The sequence below is a fragment of the Plecotus auritus genome (genome assembly GCF_963455305.1).
Source record: "Plecotus auritus genome assembly, chromosome: 4".
NCBI lineage: Eukaryota > Metazoa > Chordata > Mammalia > Chiroptera > Vespertilionidae > Plecotus > Plecotus auritus.
Genome location: NC_137775.1, coordinates 134,159,315 through 134,181,650, shown reverse-complemented (window position 1 = coordinate 134,181,650; position 22,336 = coordinate 134,159,315). Strand labels below are relative to the sequence as shown.

At 40.9% G+C, this 22,336-nt stretch overlaps 1 protein-coding gene across 3 annotated transcripts in view; it reads right to left on the bottom strand.

The window, feature by feature from the left end:
* Positions 1 to 22,336, bottom strand: part of LOC308247546 (aldo-keto reductase family 1 member D1) — a 47,717-nt gene that overhangs the window by 22,895 nt on the left and 2,486 nt on the right. For all 3 annotated transcript variants that reach the window (XM_080666819.1, XM_080666818.1, XM_080666820.1), the window contains exons 2-3: positions 8,971 to 9,138; positions 7,557 to 7,673 (exon numbers count right to left, since the gene is read on the bottom strand). In XM_080666819.1, the coding sequence (XP_080522945.1) occupies positions 7,557 to 7,673; positions 8,971 to 9,138 (285 nt within the window). The remainder of the gene's footprint in view (positions 1 to 7,556; positions 7,674 to 8,970; positions 9,139 to 22,336) is intronic.

Below are 22,336 nucleotides of genomic sequence, written 5' to 3'. Positions count from 1 at the left end.
AAATTCTTTCATTTTTCCAATATATGTGACACAGTAATCCCATTATCCTACACTGGCATTCATTTTCCCTTTATTTATCAACAGATTATCCTTGTTCTTAATCCATGAACTTTTCTCCTAATGACAGATTTACTTATCAAAGATGAGTAGAGGTTGAGAATTAGGACTCTGAGACTCAGTGTTTTGACAGTTGAGGAGAGCACGGCGTGTTACTTCTCAGTTCTGGCGGACTTGCTCACTGTTTTATTTTTTTGTTTGTTTTTTTCCTTTCATTTTGGGGCCCTCCAACAATTTTTTTCCTACTTCACACATTAGTTAGTGTCAACTTTCCTCCCCTGGTTTTTGGATGATCCTTTCCCAACTAAGGCTAACTGGCGTGGAACATTGTCTTTCAGATTTCTACTTTTTGGCTGTATCTAAACATGGGACTCATTTCTTATGGGCTTGAAAATGGAATAGAGAAATGAAAGATGATTCCTAGGCTCCTGGGGTGGATGGTGGTAATCATTTCCTGAGTTTGGGCTAGCAATCAAGAGTTTTTAATGAATATTTTTGTTTGAAATGACCGAATGGTCAAGTGGTTATTTGAGGAGGCAGTTGAATAGGGAAGTCTCAGAAAGAGGCTCAGAAAGAGGTCATGGCTGTAGACAAAATTTGGTAGCCCTTGGCATATAAAATAGTATTCAATCCTTGCAACTATATGAGGTCACTTATAGACACTTATAATGTGGCTCAGTAAGACAAAAATATTGAGAACAGAGTTACTATTCTGGGCATAACAACATTTGGAGGTTGGCAGAGAAGCTGCCAAAGAATCAAGAGAGGGTGGTATTATAGAAGTCACAAGAAGAAAATGTGTACAGGAGATAGTGGTCAACTGTGTTGAAAGGTATCAAATAATATGAGGATACAGTGTCTATTGGGTATGGTTGTCAGCAAACGAGTCTTTGTAGCTCTTGATAATAGGAATTTTTATTGAAAATCAAGCAATTGGACAAAATTTATTACTATTATTATCATATATATATATATTTATTGATTTCGGAGAGGAAGGGCGAGGGAGAGAGAGATAGAAACATTAATGATGAGAGAGAATGATTGATTGGCTGCCTCCTGCATGCTCCAACTAGGCATCAATCCCGCAACTGGGCCATGTGCCCTTGTCTGGGACCGTATGTTCAGTCTGCAAGCTGATGCTCTATCCACTGAGTCAAACCAGCTAAGGCAAAATTCATTATATTTAGAAAACCTTTTTTTCGTCCACTATCTCACCTGAACAAAACTTTCCCCTGGTGATAACACTTTCTTTAGCAAACACAATTTTGACTCAATTTCCTCCTGTCTCACTTACAGTAGGAAAAAGGCTCCTTAGTCCTCAATGCCACATCATCATTCATGTTAATTACCCTTTCTGTCTCTGCTTCCCAAGCTCTTTGAACTTCTCAACACTATGGCCCACATTTCCACTTCAGTCTCCCTCCATATTTCTTGCCTTTTGCATTTCCCAATTTTACTTCTGTTTGGAATGGCTTTGTGCCTCTATCATACACTGTGTTAAATATTTTTACTTTCCAAGACTTTAATTAAGTCCTTATCACCCCTGAACCCATGTTAGCTATTCCTCTTAAGCATGTTCCTCTTAAGCTTCCATTGTGCCTACTTTACTCACCCCTTATCTGAATCATTAGATGGTTTTTCTCCCTCCACTTTTGCTCCTACTGAAGACAGTATTAGAAGAATAATTCAACTCTCTAAAAATCTATGCTATTGATTCTCATTCCTGTTCATCAGTAACTTCATTTTTTTTTTAAAATGCCATTCATCATTTTAAAAAAATATGACTGTATATTGTCAGAGAACAAATACGGGAATGGCATCAGGGGATTTAGGATCTGATCCCAGTTCTGATGGATTTTAAACCTGAGTTAGCTATTTCATTGCCTTGGGCCTCAACTTCCTCTTTTGTGAAATGAAGATATTCTATATATTGGAATATATATTTCCACCGGATCATTTCATAATATTATTTTTTATTATCTATAAAATGTCAGGCATTGTGTCAGTAATTTCACATTATAATTTTAATGACTCCTCACAACACTAAGCAAGTGTTATTATTGTCTCCAATTTACCAATAATGAAATTGAAGGAAAGTTTAGGAATATCAAAGACTCTATGCTAATCCTATATAATAAAGAGGTAATATGCAAATTAACCCTCACACCCTCACAAAGATGGCTGCCTGCGACCAGGCCAGCAGGGGGGTTAGTGAGGGATGACCAAATGACTGAACAGCAGGCTGTGTGGGGTGACCAGGCCAGTGGGGGGCAGTGAGAGGCGACTAGGCCAGCGGGGCGGGGGGGCAGTTGGGGGCAACCAAGCTGGCAGGGGGGGTGGTAAGGGGTGACCAGACCGGCAGGGGGGTTAGTGAGGAATGACCAAATGAATGAACAGCAGGCTGCATGGGGTGATCAGGCCGGCGGGGGGGCAGGGGAAGATGTGAGGAGCAACCAGGCTGATGGGGGGGCAGTTGGGGGCAACTAGGCCAGCAGAGGGGGGAGCTGGGGGCAACCAGGCCAGCAGGGGGGGCAGTTAGGGGTGATCAGGCTGGCACGCAGAAGCAGTGAGGGGCGATCAGGCCGGCAGGGGGAGGGCAGTTAGGGGCAACCAGGTGAGTGATTAGGAGCCAGTGATCCATGATTGTGAGAGGGTTGTCCGACTGCTGGATGGGGCCTAAACTGGCAGTCGGACATCCCCCCAAGGGGTCCCCGATTGAAGAGGGTGCAGGCTGGGCTGAGGGAACCCCTCCCTCCATGCACAAATTTTGTGCACTGGGCCACTAGTAAGTAATAAAGCTGAAAGTCAGTCCTTCTTCTGTGTGATTCTGAAGTCCATACTCTTTCCACTGGGCCATGTTGTAAAGGGATGTGTAAAGGAATCAGGTAATAACTTGACCAAGTCATCTGGCTCACATGTGACAGAGCTGGGATTCAAACAAGGCACCCTGGTTCTGTAGCCCATGCTTCATACCACCATGCTTGCTAAGTGACCTCTGATTAATGAGTGCAGTGGGAATCTGTTATTTTGCTTCCTGACATTCTTATGCCTTCTTCTATAGAGGGGCTCATTCTACAATTACAACTCTTGGCCTTAGATGTCAGTCAGCCATGTCCTTACACAAAGATTAGTCAGCAAAAATTACGTGACCCAAGCAAGGCTGATCAGTGTTTCTCTATGAGGTTTAATGTGTAGTCTCTCTTCCTCTGAATTCTTAAGTTGTATTGTAAAGTGGGCTTGGCATGTCAATGGGCATTTTGCCACCATATAGAAAGGAATTTTTGAGAATTAAGCCACCAGAACACAGAGATAAAGAAAGGGCCAGAGTGTAGATACATAATTTGAACTTACGGATCCAGTCGTTCTGGAATTAGATATGCCTTGGAATTCTTAGTTCCCTTTTTTGCTAATGCCAATTTGAGTTGGGTTTCTGCCATTTATAACAGAGCCCCGACTAAAACAAAGGTGTTGGGTATGGCAAGTAATGAACAAAGAGTGTGGGATTGGCTAGGTCAGTATGGGGTTGTGGATAGTGAGGATTCTCCAGCTGAGAATTGGATATTCTTGCTATGCAATAGCAAGGCATCTTGTTAAAATGTTGCCTTGTTGTAACTTGAGACTCTGACAATGGGCATACTAAGATTGGAGCTTTAGGGGATTTAGTAGGAAAATGTTGGGTGTTAGAATTTGTTGGCCTTTTTGCAGTCTTCAGTCAGGTCCTGAAGAAATATAAATGTGTTTATTGCTACTTGGTTTGTAAGACGAGTGGTAAGATCATATTTTGCTAAAACAGGTACTTTCTGCTTCTATATGCCTCCCCAAATGGCAGAAGTTCAGCTCTGAACCTTCTAGAGTTATAAAAGTCAATGTCAGCCAAGGCAAGAAGGTAAGAATCCTAGAGGGAAATAAGAATCCTTGTCCATTTCTATCTGAAGGCAAAATCTTAGGCCAATGATGCCATACCCAACAAAGGAGCACCATCCAATGAGATGCAGAGTGGGTACAAAGAACGCTTTATTTGTGCCTTCCTGTTTTGTATTATTTCAAGCCAGATGAGGGCAGTAAGCTGAGGACTGAGCAGATGAGCAGAATAAGGAGGTTCTTTACTAAGATGCAGAAACCACAGCCAAGAATAAGATGTAAGAAAGCTACTCTATAAGATTTCTAGTTTTAATTACTCTTTCAGGGAGCTGACTGAATGTGAATTTACTGAAAGCCTAGGAAAATGTTAAGGGATATTGTCATGTCCGTGAAATCCCAAACTGACCATTAAAAGCCTTTGATTAACCAAGGCCATTGTGAAGCTGCAAACTCCTATCTACATGAAGTAGGATGCAAAAGGGGATCCCTCTTGCATGTGACCACAAAGAAGAGTCATCATGGAAAGAGCTTCCAGAGAACAGAACAGGGGCAGCAGGTTGCTTGTGTAAAGGAAGTCTGGCCACCTCAATGGCAGAGAGTCCTTGTTCTTCCTGAGAGCAGGATCTGGTTTGCCTCCTGCACAAGTGACCAATTTCATTTTCAGTCTCTCCTTTCCTCAGAGACATTTTAAAGCAGTTACTTCTCTTCAGTAGTGTATATGGGATGTGTTGGTGGTGGTTAAATTAACACAGAGTCCATAGATTGAGAAAGTTTAAGGAAGAAGTACATTTGAACTAGAGGAATAGCTATCACCATGATCTTGTTGCTGAACCCCCCAAAACCTGACCATTCTTTGGGTTATGTCCCTTTGGAGTGGTGGAAAGTGAGTAAATTTTCAGTTGTATACATTATTTTGCATTATTTCATGCAGGAACATTTTCATGACTATGTGAGTGGGAAGAAGGTTGTGTCTGGATGCTGGACAGGTAAAATATGGACTACTGTTTGGGGACTACTTGATGGTTTGATGGACAGCTTAAACTACAGTTGTAAAGATGTGCTATAATAAAAATGCATTGGAGGAGAAACCAAGATGGCGGCATAGGTAAACACCTGAAATTGCTGCCTCGCACAACCACTTCAAAACTACAACTAAAAGACAAAACAGCCATCATCCATCATGGGAAGGCTGGCTGAGTGGAAATTCTACAACTAGAAAGAAAGAGAAAAGCACACTGAGACTCAGAGAGGTGCAGTGGTGCGGAAGTGAAGTGCAGAGATACAGAGGCGCGCATGTGCGGAGAGGGCTGGCAACTGAGGACGCGGTTGTCTTTTCAATCGGGAGGGAGACACAACCTCCCAACTGCTCTGAACTCCAGTTCCGGGCAAGACTCTGGGGACCCAGACTCATACGGGGAGAAACTGGACTGTCTGGCATCAGGCGGAACTCGAGGGTGGCTTTCTCTCAGAGGTGCTTGCAGTGATTACCGAGGGACACTAGACCCAGGGGCCTCTTAGGGCAGGGCTGAAGGTCAAGCATTGCTGTTTGCTCTGTCCTGTTGATCCCCTGAGACCCCGCACACCCAAGCTGTGCACAGAGGCTTTTGCATATGAATGGCCTGGCCCTTTGCAATAAAAATTACCTAACAAATTGCAGCTGGGTCAGAGAGCCCCAGAACTTTAAAAAAAAGGCCCAAGGCCCCACAGCAGCTTGCATTGCTTCACAGCTGGGCCTCATCTGGGCACCTCCAAACCCCAAACAAAGAAGAGGAATCTGAAGATCTCTCCGTAGCTCCTGCTGGGTGGCCTCAGGCAGATGCTAAATTAGCACCTCCTTGGAGATCCAAGAGCCAGTGTACCCAGTGGTCAGAGTGGGACCATCCAGATTACAACTTCTCAGATTCATAAGGGACACACTCAGGGGGCAGACTCAGTGAGCACCAAAGCCCCACTGAAGCAAGTTTTGCCCCATAAGGGTGTCTCCAGCACAGAAGTTCTCCCATAGTAGACACAGCTGATCCTCACAGCCAATTGGCCTGGAAGTCAATTCCTCCCAGTGATACCAAGGCTTAACTACAACAAGACTGTGCACACAGCCCACAAAGAGGTGCACCAAGAGTGTCCACCTCAGGTAACTGGGGAGGCTGAGCCACCGGGCCCTAATGAACACCTAGCACACAAAGCCACTCTATCAACACAGGGATGCAACCAAAATGCAGAGACAAAGAAACAGGTCACAAATGGCAGAAATGGGGGAAAGCAAACGACTGGATATAGAGTTCAAAACCACGGTTATAAGGTTTTTCAAGAATTTTCTAGAAACCGCCGATAAATTTAGTGAGACCCTCAAGGATATGAAAAAGGACCAACTAGAAATTAAGTATACACTGACTGAAATAAAGAATAATATACAGAGATCCAACAGCAGACTAGAGGATCACAAGAATCAAGTCAAAGATATGAAATACAAAGAAGCAAAAAACACCCAACCAGAAAAGCAAAAAGCAAAAAGAATAAAAAAATATGAAGACAGTGTAAGGAGCCTCTGGGACAACTTCAAGCATACCAACATCCGAATTATGGTGGTGCCAGAAGAGGAGAGAGAGCAAGATACTGAAAACCTATTTGAAGAAATAATGACAGAAAACTTCTCCCACCTGGTGAAAGAAATAGACTTAGAAGTCCAGGAAGCACAGAGAACTCCAAACAAAAGGAATCCAAAGAGGACCACACCAAGACACATCATAATTAAAATGCTAAGAGCAAAAGACAAAGAGAGAATATTAAAAGCAGCAAGAGAAAAACAGTTATCTACAAGGGAGTACCCATACGACTGTCAGCTGATTTCTCAACAGAAACTATGCAGGCCAGACGGGAGTGGCAAGAAATATTCAAAGTGATGAATAGCAAGAACCTACAACCAAGATTACTCTACCCAGCAAAGCTATCATTCAGAATTGAAGGTCAGATAAAGAGCTTCACATATAAGAAAAAGCTAAAGGAGTTCATCACCCCCAAACCTGTATAATATGAAATGCTGAAAGGTATTCTTTAAGAAGAGGAAGAACAAGAAAAAGGTAAAGATAAAAATTATGAACAACAAATACATGTCTACCAACAAGTGAAACTAAAAATCAAGTGAATAAAAAATCTGATGAACAGAATAAACTGGTGAATATAATAGAATCAGGGGCATAGAAAGGGAGTGGACTGACAATTCTCAGGGGGAAAGGGGTGTGGGGGGTGCGGGAAGAGACTGGACAAAAATCGTACACCTATGGATGAGGACAGTGATAGGAGGGTAAGGGCATGGGGTGAGGTGGGAACTGGGTGGAGGGGAGCTATGGGAGGAAAAAAGAGGAACAACTGTAATAATCTGAACAATGAAGATTTATTTTAAAAAATAAAATAGGAAAAAAAAATTGCATTGGATTGGGAATCAAGAAACATGTGATCCAAGCCTGAGTCTGCTACACAATCTTTCTGGGCATTTGCTAGGCTAGGTCAGTGCTGCCTGACCTTCAGTAACAAAACGATAACATTCTATGGTGCTAAGTAATGAGCTAGCTTCATGCACATGACTGCTGGCTCATGGCTGCCAAAGAGCAGAGGCCAAACCTTTAGGTGTCTGAACTCACCTTAAGAGCCATGGGCATTTCAATGATGTAAAGATCAACATAATCGAGCTGGAGGGTCTTGAGTGTCTTCTCCAGGTATGGGCGGACCCTCTCTGGTTCAAAATGTGTAGCCCACAGCTGAAAGAATAAAAAGGGGATAGTGAACTAACATTCACGCTATTTAAAAATAATAATAATGTAGCTCTTTATTCTTTTTCCCATATATTTTTTATTGATTTCAGAGAGGGAGAGAGAGAGAGAAACATCATTGATGAGAAAGCATCATTATTTGGCCACCTCCTGCATGCCCCCTACTGGGGATCGAGCTTGCAATCTGGACATGTGCCCTTGACTGAATCAAACCCAGGACCCTTCAGTCTGCAGGCTGACGCTCTATCCCCTGAGCCAAACCAGCTAGGGTATAGCTCTATTCTTTACAAGGCCTTCATACGCATTGTATTCATTCATTTTATTGCATAAAAATGTGTATGCTGAAGTTTTATCTAGTAAAGCATAAGCTGACATAACTCTTGGCACCTAGCTTTATTCCTGCACAGCCACCTGTGAATATACATTCTTTATTCCCACTGGCTTTCGTGATGCTTTATCTTCCTGAATGCTCTTCAATGGATAGTGGACGTTTAAATTGCTCACACAGTAGTGATCTAAACAAAAGGTGGTATATCCATACAATGGGATACTATTTGGCCATGAAAAGAAATGATATTCTGATACATGTTACAACTTGTATCAGAAACATTATACTAAACATTATGCACCTAGAAACATTATACCAAATGAAAGAAGGTAGACACAAAAGGCCATATTGTAAGATTCCATTTGTATGAAATGTCCAAAATAGGAAAACTATAGAGACAGAAAGTAGATAATGGTTGCTAGTGTCTGGGAGTGGGAAAAATGGGAAGTGATTGCTAGTGGGCATGGGATTTTTTTTAGAGCGATGAAAATATTCTGAAATTAGGTAGTGGTTATGGTCATGCAACTTTTGTGAATATACTGATAATTACTGATTCAGAATGGTGAACTTCGTGGTACGTGAATTATAGCTCAATAAAGAATTGGTGATCTATGAACAAATAGGCACAAAAGAAAAAGAAGGCGGCTCTTTTAAAGAAAATTTCAGCAAATGCTTCTGTAATATGAACCATCTCCTCCTTTCCCTCCACTTCCCTAATTTTTGCTCTATAGACTTGATTCTTTGCATATTGTTTTAAATCCGTGCCCAAGTATGAAGAAAGAGCTTTGCCTGAAGCCCACTTCAAGGGGTTTATTAGTCCCTAACATCTTGGCAAGAGTAAGGAATTTGCAGTTGAAAATTCACGCCTCTTCGTGGGTCCAACATTCTTGGGCAGAGAAAAGTGACATCAGGTCCATCATTAATATGAGGGGATGGAGGGTGAAGGGAAGCTCTCACCTTTCCGCAGTAGAAAATATCCTCTCTCTTCACCCTTCCTTCTGCTATCTTCTCTCTGATGGCCTCCCCCACTTCGTCCTCATTCCGGTAGATGTAGGCCCCATCAATGTGCCGGTACCCAACATCGATGGCCATCTTAACTGATGTCTTACAGCTCCCCTTAGAGGTCTGAAATAACAAAGGGTTGAGGTTTGGGAGAAAAGGAATTAGTCTTTAGTCCAATCATTATTAATCAAGACACTTTGCTGTACATTGTTTTAGAGTGAAAATGACAAATTCCCAGTTCCATGCTGTTGTGATTGGAAGATAGTATCTAGAGACTGGAGAAACTGACCTTCTAGGGAGCATTCCACCCTCAGTGGGAGACTCCATCCATCCCAGGTCTGCCCTTAGCTTTGTGGTTTCAGAAATGTGACTTGATCAATGTTACCAGTGACAAGAGTTTTCATGGTATCCATGCTATAGGATGGCACAGTTCATTGACAAAGGCTCAGTTATAAATCAAAGGTTTGGGTGATTAAACTGAGATATAGCCACAGAATGGAATACTACCAGGTAGTAAAAAGGAATGTACTATTGATACACACAGCAACTTGGATGAATATCAAATAAGTATACTGAAGAAAAGAAGCAAGACAAAAAAGAATACTTCATGATTTCATTCATATAAAATGCTAGAAAATGAAAACTAATCTATAGTGAGATGCAGATCAGTGATTGCCTGGGGTGGGGGCTGTGGACATGGGATCACAAAGAAACACAAGGAAACTTGGCAGTGATGAGTACATTCACCATCTTGATTGTGATGATGGCTTCATGGGTGCATACATGTGCCAGATGCATCTGATTATATACTTTAAATATGTGCAGTTTTTTTGTACGTCAATTATGCCTCAATAAAGATGGGGGAGAAACGTTGTTGAGCAGCATCCTAGATTTTTTGATATATATCCTTACCAAATTTGGTAGCCAAAACTTTGTTCATTTTATTAATCTGCATGAAGCAAAAAATGAGAATATCCTCTCCCCTGTACATTGACAGCAATAGAAATAAAACAAAAAACAAAAACACCTGAAAAATTCTTGACACTTGAGTTATAAGTTATCCATTTTTCAAATTACACATAAATTACTGTTCTTTAGTTATGAAGACATTTTATTTATTTTTATTGAAGTAACATTGGTTAATAACATTATATAAATTTCAGGTGAATGACCTTATAATTTGGTACCTGTATACTCTTGTGTGTTCACCACCAAAAGTCTAGTTTCCTTTTGTTATGATATATTTGACCTCCTTTCCCCATCTTCCTCTCCCCAACCACCTTCCCTTCTGGTAACCAACCATTCTGTTGTCTGTATGTATGAGTTTGTTTTTGTTTTGTTAGTTCATTACTTTTTTTTGTTTTATATTCTACTTATGAGTAGTTTGGGGCCTTTTCTGTCTGACTTATTTCACTTAGCATAATACCCTTAAGATTCATTCATATTGTGACAAATGGCAATATTTCATCTTTTTTATGGCTGAACAATATTCCTTCATGTTTATCTACTATGTCTTCTTTAGCTATTTATTCACTAATAGACACTTAGGTTGTTTCCAGTCTTGGCTATTGTAAATAATGATGCAGTTAACATATATATTTTTTCTTATATTCTTTGGATGAATACCCAAAAGAGGAATTGCTAAGTCATATGGTATTTCTTTTCTTAATTTTTTGAGGAAACTCCATACTGCTTTCATAATGGCTGCACCAATTTACAATCCCTCTAATAGTGTACAAGGGTTATGTTTTCTTCACATCCTCCTCAACACTTGTTATTTCTTGTCTTTTTGAAAACAGGTGTGAGGTGTGAGATGATATCTCTTTGCGATTTTGATGTGCATTTCTCTAATTAGTGTGTTGAACATTTTTGCTATTGGCTCCTTTTTCATAAATTAGCTGCCCATACATATGTGGATTTATTTCTCAGATCTCAGTTCTGATCCCTTGGTCAGTTCTTTCATTTTTAAAAAATCTGAGTTTTCTCTCCTCTTCCACATGAATCATTTCTAGATTTCTATCTTCAGCCTCACTAATCCTCTCTTCCATATGGTTTGTCCTTTTCCTAATGCTTTCTAATGCATTCTTCACTTCATTTACTGAGTTCTTTGGCTCCTGACTTTCTGTTTGGTTATTTTTTATAGTTTAAATTTCTTTGGTAAATTACTCCTTTGGTTTGTTAATTTTATTCCTGAGCTCATTTACTTGCCTTTCTGAGTTTTCTTGTATATCACTGAGTTTCTTCATGACTGCTATTTTGAATTCTGTATTATTTAAATAACTCTATCTTCCATGACTGAGTTTGGTTTCTGGAGAATTGTTATTTCCTTTCTGTGTTACCATGTTACCTTGATTGTTCATGGAACTCGATGGGTTGTTCCTCTGCTGGAACATTTAAAGTAGTGAATATCTTTCTTATTTAGGTAATATTTTGATTTTAACGATTGAGCAGGTTGATAATTAGAGGTCTTTGTTTTGTCTACCAGTAGATGGTGCTCTAGTACAGCTTCTGTTTTCTCTTACCAATTCTACTTGCCCCTGGGGTGGGGGGTCATCACTATGGTCAAGGGAGTTGCCACCTCTGTGTTTTGTTCCTCTGGGTCTGGAGGCCCCACTACCATGGTGTGAGGATGTGTGGGTGAGGGGAGAGTGCTTTGTGAACCCAGTGCTCGGTTACCTGGCTCCCTTCCTGGCTGGTGTCACTGTGCTATCTATAGCTGGGAGACCAGAGACATGTCTTTGCTTTTGCTACCAGGCTCCACTGCAGTAAGCGGGGAGGAAGCAGGTTCTCAGGTGGCAATGCTGTTTCTATCCCTCTTACTCTCCACTGGGCCATAGTGTGAGGGCTCCACCCTGACTTCTCCACCACCACCCCATTAGCTGGGGCCACAGGCAAGCCATGGTGGCTGTGGAACCACATCTTCAGACACCATCCCTGTTTTCTCCCTCATTTTGCCTCCCCTAAGTGTTCCAGTACACCCTCCTTCAGATGTACCAATGTGTGTATCTCTCAAGCTTGCTAGTGTGTTGAACAGAGTAACTTTTGTTGCATTAAAGATGTCTGATTAGTTGTAGACTTAAGGGAAGATATACATGGGCCTATATATTCCACCATGATGCTCTGTGATGACATTTTAAATATAAAAGGGTGTCTCAATAAACAGATGGCCAATAGATATATGAAAAGATGCTCAGTGTTACTAATCATTAGGGAACTGCAAATTAAAATCACAATTAGATATCACCTTGCACCTGTCAGATTGGCTATCATCAAGAAATCAACAAACAACAAGTGTTGGCAAAGATGTGGAGTAAAGGGAACCCTCATGCATTGTTGGTGGGATTGCAAATTGGTGCAGCCACTATGGAAAACAGTGTGGAAGTTCCTCAAGATAATAAAATAAAACTACCTTATGACCCAGTAATTCCATTTCTGGGTATGTGTCTGATGAAACCCAAAATATTAATTCAAAAAGATAAATGTATTCCTATGTTTGTTGCAGCACTATGATTCCATAGCCAAGATATAGAATCAACCTAGGTGTCCATTAGTAGATGACTGGATAAAGAAGATGAGGTACATATATGCAATGAAAGAATTAAAAAAAGCCAACAAAAAAGAATTAAATGAAAGCCATAAAAAAGAATTAAAGTATACCATCTGTGATAGCATGAATAGATCTAAAGGGTATTATCTTAAGTGAAATAATTCACCCAGAGAAAGCCAAATACCATATGATTTCACTTATATGTGGAACCTAAAGAACAAAATAAATGAACAAATAAAATGGAAATAGACTTAGAGATACAGAGAACATATTGATGGTTGGCAGATGGGAGGGGCTGTTGTAGGGACTGGGTGAAAAAAGTGAAGGGATTAAGAAGTACAAATAGGCAGTTACAAAATAGTCACAGGGATGTAAAATACAACATAGGGACTATAGTCAATAATATTGTACTAACTATGTAGGGTGCCAGGTGGGTACCCAGGTGGGTATTATTGGGGTCATTACTTCAAAAATTACATAAATGTCTAATCACTATACTATACTCTTTTTAAAAATATATATTTTATTGATTCCAGAGAGGAAGGGAGAGGGAGAGAGAGATAGAAACATCAGTGATGAGAGAGAATCATTGATCAGCTGCCTCCTGCACACCCCCCACTGGGGATCGAGCACACAACCCAGGCATGTGCCCTCAGCCGGAATCGAACCTGGGACCCTTCAATCCGCAGGCCAATGCTCTATCCACTGAGCCAAACCAGCTAGGGCACTATACTATACTCTTGAAACTAATATAATATTTAATGTCAACTGTAATTGGAAAAAAAAAGTCTCTCTATATTTAGTTCCATTTTTTCTTGATAAGAAACATAATCCTTGATGGAGAGTTCTTTGAAGATAAACATATATCCTCATCAAATAAAATTTTCAAATCATATTTTAGGTTTTGTGTATGGAAGAGGTTTAATCTTATTTGTTGATTTTTACTCATCTCAAATTAAGATGATCATTCTGATCTCTTTCACAAATGTTGAGAAGTACTTGTGCTTGCTTCTAGAATTTCAGTGTTCTCACCAAATGCTCGACAAATCATATCAGACCGGTGAAATCTGACTCACAGCTATTGATTTGTTGTAAAATGAGTGAGACAAGAAATCTCTTGTATTTCTAGTGGCTTTTTAGTCCGGAGCTGACATACAAGGTCTTAGGAGCATTAATTGTATCCCCCCGCCCCCTATTTTAGCAGAAAGTTAGTATTATTGAGAAAATAAGTGATATGAAAAATGAACAAAGTGGCTGCACAGATGGTATTAGACAAAGGATTCATAGTAACAAATATCAATTAGTTGGAGAAAGAAACACACCTTCTAGAACCTCTTTGATTGACTATATAATTAATATGGCTTGAACAGAAATTGAAGCCAAAAAGAATCCCAAACTGTAAAATGAGATATTATGAAAGACAGCCCAGAAATAAACTCATGCCTTTATAGTCAATTAGTCTTTCACAAAGGAGGCAAGAACATACAATAGTCTATACAATAAATGGTGTTGGGGAAACTGGACAGATACGTGCAGAAAAAAAAAAATGAAACTAGACCACTAACTTACACTACACACAAGAATAAACTCCAAGTAGATTAAAGACTTAAATGTTAGACTCGAAAAAAATCCTAGAAGAAAACACAGGGAGGAAAATCTAAGACATTTCTCATAGCAATATTTTTTCTGATATATCTCCTTGGGCAAGGGAAACAAAAGGAAAAATAAACATATGGGACTACATCAAACTACAAAGTTTTTGCACAGCAAAGGAAACCATCAACAGAATGAAAAGATAACACTCTGCATGGGAGAACATATTCACCAATGATACATCTGATCATCTGATACACCTGATAAGGGGTTATGTCTAAAATTTATAAAAAACAGAAAACTCAACACCAAAAAGCAATCCAATTAAAAAAATGGCAAAGGATCTGAATAGACACTTCTCCAAAGAGGATGTACAGATAGCCAAGAGCTATATGAAAAGATAGATGCTCAATACCACTAATCATCAAAGAAATTCGAATTAAAACCACAATGAGATATCACCTCACACCTGTCAGAATGGCTATTATCAATAAGGATCAAATTTCATCCTCCAGGATATAACATATATTCTAGGGCAACATCTTTTGTATGGTGTTGTGCCCCCAATAAGTACAATATGTGAGTCTGAAAACCCTGTAGGAGTGATTCATCTTAGCATCACTCCCTTTTACCCACTTGGAAAATGTGTGCTTCCCATGTCTAAATTTTAGGCTCTGAGTATCTAAAGGTCCTAATTCCCAGGTGAAACCAGCCTCCTTATTGTAAGGGAAAGAGTTGCCATCACAAGGGGATAGGTGAACTAATGATACACTCATAACCAGTTATGATTGTTAATGGACAAAGCAGCAGCCATGACTTGACTAGGGACTCTGACAACTCAGGGATGAGGATTTGGGACATAATACTAGGTAAGTCACCCAGACTAGCAGAGATATTGGCTAAGGGTACAGGGAACTTAGAATGGGTATTCTGGGAGGAAGACAATAAGTAGAAGTTATAATTGAAGACAGCTTTAGTGGCAAGGGCTGTATTCATCCTACTAACCTACCTCTTTAAAAATTTTCCCAGCAAACAGACCAAACAGGATTCTGGAAGAGCTGTTCCCAGAGGTGAACTTAGCATATAAAAGCAAGTGACAGCAGGGGTAGAACATGTCATAATGAACCGCATTTCCTCAATCCTCAGAAGTGTTGGCTGCTCATTACTCACATCTGGTTCCCTCTGTGGAAGACAGAGGGTATAGAGGCCTGATGCTCTCACCTGAACTCAGCACAACTCTGTGGCACCATTCCCATTCCAGAACTCCCTGTGGCATTGCTGAGCAACTGCATTGCAGTTCAACTGTCCCCACTGCACACACCCGTACAGGTCTGGTCTCTGAGAGTACTCTTCAATAAGCCTCCTGCGTGCGAATCTCCTCAGAGTCTGTTCCCAGATTTCCCAATTTAACACTTGGGTAGAGAAGGATTTCTTAAACAAGCCACAGAAAGAACTAATGGTAAATTAAAGAGTGCTAAATGTGAGCACATTAAAATTGGGAATGGGAATTATATGACTGCTTTGGAAATTATTGACATTATCTACTAGGAATGAAGACACTGATACTCATTGGCATAGCATTTCCACTCCTAACAGTATACCTTAGAAGAACTCGCATGCAGGTCCAGTAAGATCTGTGTGAGATCCTTTGCAGCAATATCGCCTATAAAGTCCCAAACTGGAAGCAATACAAATGCCCACCAACAGTAAAATTGATTCTGGTAAGTTATAATTAAATATTATACAGCAATAAATATGGTCAAAGACATGATTAAAAACATGGGTGAATCTTATAGCATATTTAGAAAAAGAGGCAAGACAAACAATAATGCATTCAGTATGTTTCCATTCATAGAAAGTCCCAAAATTATCAAAATTAAAGTGCATTGTTAGAAATGCATATTAAAATTGCGCCACCCTTAGAAAAGAGTAAGAGAATAATTGCCATAAAAGTTATGAGAGCAATTACCTCTTGAGAAATAAGAGTGTTTTGGATTAGGAAGGGCACAAGAGAGCTTCTAGGGTTTGGGAAATTCTGATTTTTATTTTTTTTATAGAGCTTTTTTTTAAAAAAAAAATATTTTATTGATTTTTTTTTTTTTTAACAGAGAGGAAGGGAGAGGGATAGAGAGTTAGAAACATTGATGAGAGAGAACACATCAATCAGCTGCCTCCTGCACACCCCCCACTGGGGATGCGCCCACAACCAAGGTACACGCCCTTGACCAGAATCGAACCCGGGACTCCTCAGTCCGCAGGCCGACGCTCTATCCATTGAGCCAAACCAGTTAGGGCAGAAATTCTGATTTTGAATCTGGATGGTGATTACACAGATGTTAGTTTTAAAAATATTTGTCCCTCTCTAAGTGCATATATAATTCAAAAATTTAAATGTTAAAGGAAAGGTGGTAGATAAAAAGGGGGGATGCGGAATTTAAAAACTTTAGATCCAAAGAATGTAGTATCCTTGGCCTGAAACATCATTTTTTGATTTTAAATATAGTCCTATTCACTCTCTCTTTTGCCTGAATCCAATTGGTTGCCAAGCTTTGTAGAGTTTATTCTAATGATTTGTAGCCTTCGGCCAAGTTAGTTCTTTCCTAGGCTTCAGCCAAATTACTATCCTTCTAGCCAGCAACCAAGTTGAAGTCATTATTTTTTGCCTGATTTATTATAGAAACCCTTTCACTTGATCTCTATGTATTCCATATCTTCTCATTTTATTTTAACTTATATTTTTCTTCCTGATATTGTTTCATGACTCTGTACTCCTCCCCCACTCCTCCCCACCCCCCCACCCCCGCCCCAAACCACATTTTGTAGCTTGTTGGGCAGCATTCATTGCTTCCGGAGAGGAATGACATAACATGTAGAAAGTCAGTTTGTGGTGTTTGGTTTCTAAAAGCCAAGGCTGCCATGGCAGGATTGTGAGTGTGAAGGGGTCCAGGTACTGGAAAGAACTCAGGATACACCCTACCCTCTAAGTAAAAATAAAACACCAACTGATTTTTTTCTTTGTTCCTTGACTCTTAAAATATTAGACCATATTGCATTTTATAAAAATATAAATAAGTTGCCATTAGTTAAAAATTACTTTACATTATTCTCTGTAAATAAATATTTCTTGAACTGAATGGTAAGGTGCCTGGGGCAGGGAGAGGGAAGGGAAAGAGAAAAGCCCAGGTGTGCTCCCTGGAGGGAGAGCGCCTGATAGATTCTTTCACTGATCCAACTCTAAGCAGGCTCCCTGAACTCTTCCCACATGGACTTCCATGCTCATCTCTGTATTGGCCAATTTGAGCAAAATCCTGTTAAATCACTTTAGCAACACACCCCTTCCTCCATATCTGATCACCTCTGATGTCTAATCAGGTTTCTTCCTCATCCTCCCCCATTCCCCAATGATTCTGGTCACCCAACTTTGTCTTGGCAGCAAGAATCCTGTTGGGTCAGTTTAGCCAGAATCACCTTCTTACCCCTGATGTTTCCTCTTAGTCATTTTTTATCCACTAACCCCTATCCTGCTCCTTGGCTATAGATTTCCACTTGCCTGTGCTGTGTTCAGAGGTGAGCCCACTGTCTCCTACTGCAAAATTCCATCACAGTAGTCTCTATATCTACCAAAACAGTCCCTCTCCTGAATCTAATCTTTCTTACCATGCTTTAACAAGTGTCATTGAATAATTATTTTCCTTTAACACTCTTTCCCAGTATAAAAAAATAATACTTGACATAAGAACAAGACTTTGCCTTCCCCAGGTGAAACGGGGTTCCCTGGATTGAGAGAGAGCAGAGAATTAAACGAACATTGAGGAGAACACAAGGAATATCTAAAGGATGGCATAATTCTGAGAAGGAGTTCTGAGCCGTGTGCCTCCTCCTCCAGCCCAGGGGCAGAATGGACTTGATGTTTCAGGTTGGTACTCATTAAGGGCTTGGACTTCATGTGCCTTTGCCCCATATACAAAGCTTTTGGCTCTCTCTCCAGAATGTGAACACTATTTGCAGTTACAGAAATCTCAGCCAGGGCCACTCAGGAAGAATTACTGGATCAGTTATGACCCAATCCACCTTCCTAAGGCCACTCCTTCCCCTTAGCTTCACATTTCTTGAGCCACCCCATAACTAGATTTTTTCGTTGTTACTTTTATCTTTGAACATGTGTTATCTCCCTTAAAGTGCTTCAGCTTTGTCTTATATGTTGGTTATATGTGTATTTGTTTTTTCTGCCTTAGTCATCCATGTACAGATTTTAAATTCCTTATTTCTAGACCATTGTTTTAATTCCTGTTATGTACAAAAATGTCTCACATGTGGTAGGCACACAATAAATATTTATTGAACTGAATTATTGTCCATTTTCCAAAATATTTACCATTGGTCCTGGAGTTGTATCACTTGCACACCTGGTAATATTCTTTTTTTTTTTTAAATAAATCTTTATTCAGATTATTACAATTATTTCTCCTTTTTCCCCCCATAGCTCCCCTCCACCCCTTTCCCACCCCACCTTCTGCCCTTACCTCCCCCCCACTGTCCTCATCCATAGGTGTATGATTTTTGTCTATTCTCTTCATGAACCCCCCATACCCCTTTCCCCCTGAGAATTATCAGTCCACTCCCTTTCTATGCCCCTGATTCTATTATATTCACCAGATTATTCTGCTCCTCAGGTTTTTAATTCACTTGATTTTTAGGTTCGCTTGTTGACAGATATGTATTTGTTGTTCATAATTTTTCTCTTTACTTTTTTCTTCTTCCTCTTCTTTAAGAATACCTTTCAGCATTTCATATAATACTGGTTTGGTGGTGATGAACTCCTTCAGCTTTTTCTTATCTGTGAAGCTCTTTATCTGCCCTTCAATTCTGAATGATAGCTTTGCTGGGTAGAGTAATCTTGGTTGTAGGTTCTTGCTATTCATGACATTGAAAATTTCTTGCCACTCCCGTCTGGCCTGCATAGTTTCTGTTGAGAAGTCAGCTGACAGTCGTATGGGTGCTCCCTTGTAGGTAATTAACTGTTTTTCTCTTGCTGCTTTTAATATTCTCTCTTTGTCTTTTGCTCTTGGCATTTTAATTATGATGTGTCTTGGTGTGGTCCTCTTTGGATTCCTTTTGTTTGGGGTTCTGTGCGCTTCCTGGACTTGTAAGTCTATTTCTTTCACCAGGTGGGGGAAGTTTTCGGTCATTATTTCTTCAAATAGGTTTTCAGTATCTTGCTCTCTCTCTTCTTCTGGCACCCCCATAATTCTGATGTTGGTACGCTTGAAGTTGTCCCAGAGTCTTCTTACATTATCTTCAACTTTTTGGATTTTTTTTTTTTGCTTTTTGCTTTTTCGGTTGAGTGTTTTTTGCTTCTTTGTATTTCAATTCTCTGACTTGATTCTTGTGTTCCTCTATTCTGTTTCTGGGTCTCTGTATAATATTTTTTATTTCAGTCAGTGTATGTTTAATTTCTAGTTGGTCCTTTTTCATATCTTCGAGGGTCTCGTTATATTTATCGGCCTTTTCTAGGATATTCTTAAAAAGTCTTATAACGGTGGTTTTGAATTCTATATCCAGTCGTTTGTTTTCCTCCATTTCTTTCGTTTGTGATCTGATTCTTTGACCCCGCATTTTCATTGATTCCCTGAGTTGGTAAGGTAGATATTTGTGCTAGGTTTCCAATATGGCCCAGTGGGTCTGCTTCCCCAGTTAACCTGAGGTGGACACTCTTGGTGCACCCCTTTGTGGACTGTGTGTACAGCCTTGTTGTAATTAAGTCTTTATTGTTGTTGGTATCACTGGGAAGAATTGACCTCCGGGCCAGTTGGCTGTAAGGATCAGCTGTGTCTATGCTGAGAGAAGCCCAGTGCTGGAGACAGCCCTATAGGATTAGACTTGCCAAATTGCAATAGCCTCTGTGCTCAGCTTGGATGGGGTGGAGTCTCAATCTTGGCTTCCTGTCAGCCCCGCCCCTGCGCTCATGTGCGCTTTCAGTCCTCCGCCTTCCCCAGCTCGAGTCTCCGCCTGAGAGTCCAGACTCCCCCCACAAGAGCGTGGGTCCCCAGGGGCTTGCCTGGAACCGGGGTTCACTGCAGTCAGAACTGGGGCACAGTGCCGTCAGGAGCCTCTGACTCCCCTCCACCAGGGAAAGCCCGCGGCAACCTCCGCAGCCCTTGTGCGCACCAGCGCGAGCGCGCTTTCAGTCCTCCGCCTTCCCCGGCTCCCGAGTCTCCGCCCGAGAGTCCAGACTCCCCCCACAAGAGCGTGGGTCCCCAGGGGCTCGCCTGGAACCGGGGTTCACTGCAGTCAGAACTGGGGCTCAGTGCAGTCAGGATCCTCTGACTCCCTTCCACTAGGGAAAGCCTATGGCAACCTCCGCAGCCTTTGTGCGCACTGGCCCGCGTGCGCCTTCAGACTTCTGCCTTTCCCAGCTCGAGTCTCCGCCCGAGAGTCCAGACTCCCCCCGTAAGAGCGTGGGTCCCCAGGGGTTCGCCCGGAACTGGGGTTCAGTGCAGTCAGAACTGGGGTTCAGTGCGGTCGGAGGCTTCCTTCCCCCTTCCGCCAGAGGAAGTCAGCCAGACTCTCAGCCGCCCTTCCTCTCTGCGCGCACAAAGCCCCTTTGCCGTACCTCCAATTCTCTGTGAGCTTTTCTCCTTCCTTCTAGTTGTAGAATTTTCACTCAGCCTGCTTTCCTGTGGTTCTGGATGGTGTCCGTTCTGTCTTTTAGTTGTAGTTTTGAAATTGTTGTGCGAGGCAGCAGTTTAGGTGTTTACCTATGCCGCCATATTGGTTTCTCCCCTGGTAATATTCTTGAGCTTTACTTGGAGTTTGTTTTTTATTAATATTAGCTATTAACTTCATGAGCTGATATTGATAAAAAGTGAATTAATTTCTGCCCCACCAGAATGGCTCAGTGGTTGAACATCAACCTATGAACCAGAAGGTCACTGTTGGATTCCCAGGCAGGGCTTATGCCTGGGTTGCAGGCTCAATCCCCAGTGCAGGGCATGCAGGAGGCAGCTGATTGATGATTCTCTCTCATCATTGATGTTTCTATCTCTCTTTTCCTCTCTGTTCCTCTCTGAAATCAATAAAAAATATATATTTTTTAAAAAGTGAATTAATTTCTATCAAAGCAAAAAAAAAAAAAAAAAAAGGAACAAGACTCAAGACTCTTGCCTATCAGACTTACCCAGATGGAGCCATGGGGAGAGAGACAGAAATAAGGGAGATTTGTTGGAGGCTATTATAGATGATTTTACCCCTGCATAAAAGCATTCATCCCTGCATGAATGCATTTTGTGAAGCTTTCACAGAGAAAAGTCACATAGATAATTTGTACACTTGAGTTTTTTTTTCTTTAGTGATCATCAGATGAGGTAATGCACAGAGTGCCTAGTGCCACTAAACGTTGGTTCATTTCAAATTCCCTAATCCACAGGCAGGAAACAAACACCCTTAGAAGAAAGTTGGTGAGAAAAAAAATATTTGTAAGTCAGGAGAAGCTGGTCTGGTAAGCCTCACACAGCTCCATAAAACTGTCTTCCCACAGTTCCAGTGAAATCTAAACCAGGCAGAAGCTGGAGGAGACAGTGTAGGTCTTCCTTATTTTAGCCTCCCATCTCTGCTCCGACGCCATCTACCCCTGAAGACAAGCCCAAATCTTTGCTGGGTTCCCTGCTGCCCTCTAACTTCTGTATCACAACTGAACAGGATCCCAGGACAAATATTGACTGGCTTGACTTTGTACACAAAACATGAATGAGTTCCAGTTAAAGAGTTACCTCAACCCACCGTTCATTTTGTATCTCTTGTGGAATGAAAGGTTTTGAAAAGGCTCTCAGGCATATTTAACAGAGAAGACTAAATTTTGTCATCACCTCCAGGAATAAGACTGATTTTGAAGTTAAATCTAATTTAGTGCTTTCATGTCAGGGTGACTGACTTGGGGACAAATGGTTCTAAGCCTCTACTTCATCAGCCCTGGGTAGATGATAAAGGAGTTTTCATTTGTTTGGCTTGGAAGCCATGAGCCTGCTCTATCCTAGATACTCCATTCTCCCCACTCCCATCTTGCCCATTAATCCCAACTCTACACTTTTCCCCTCCCCAAATCTTTTGGATACATCTTGTGTATTTTTCTTCACATTAGGGTTTTTGTGAGATATACCATTAACTCTCTATATTATTTTAAAG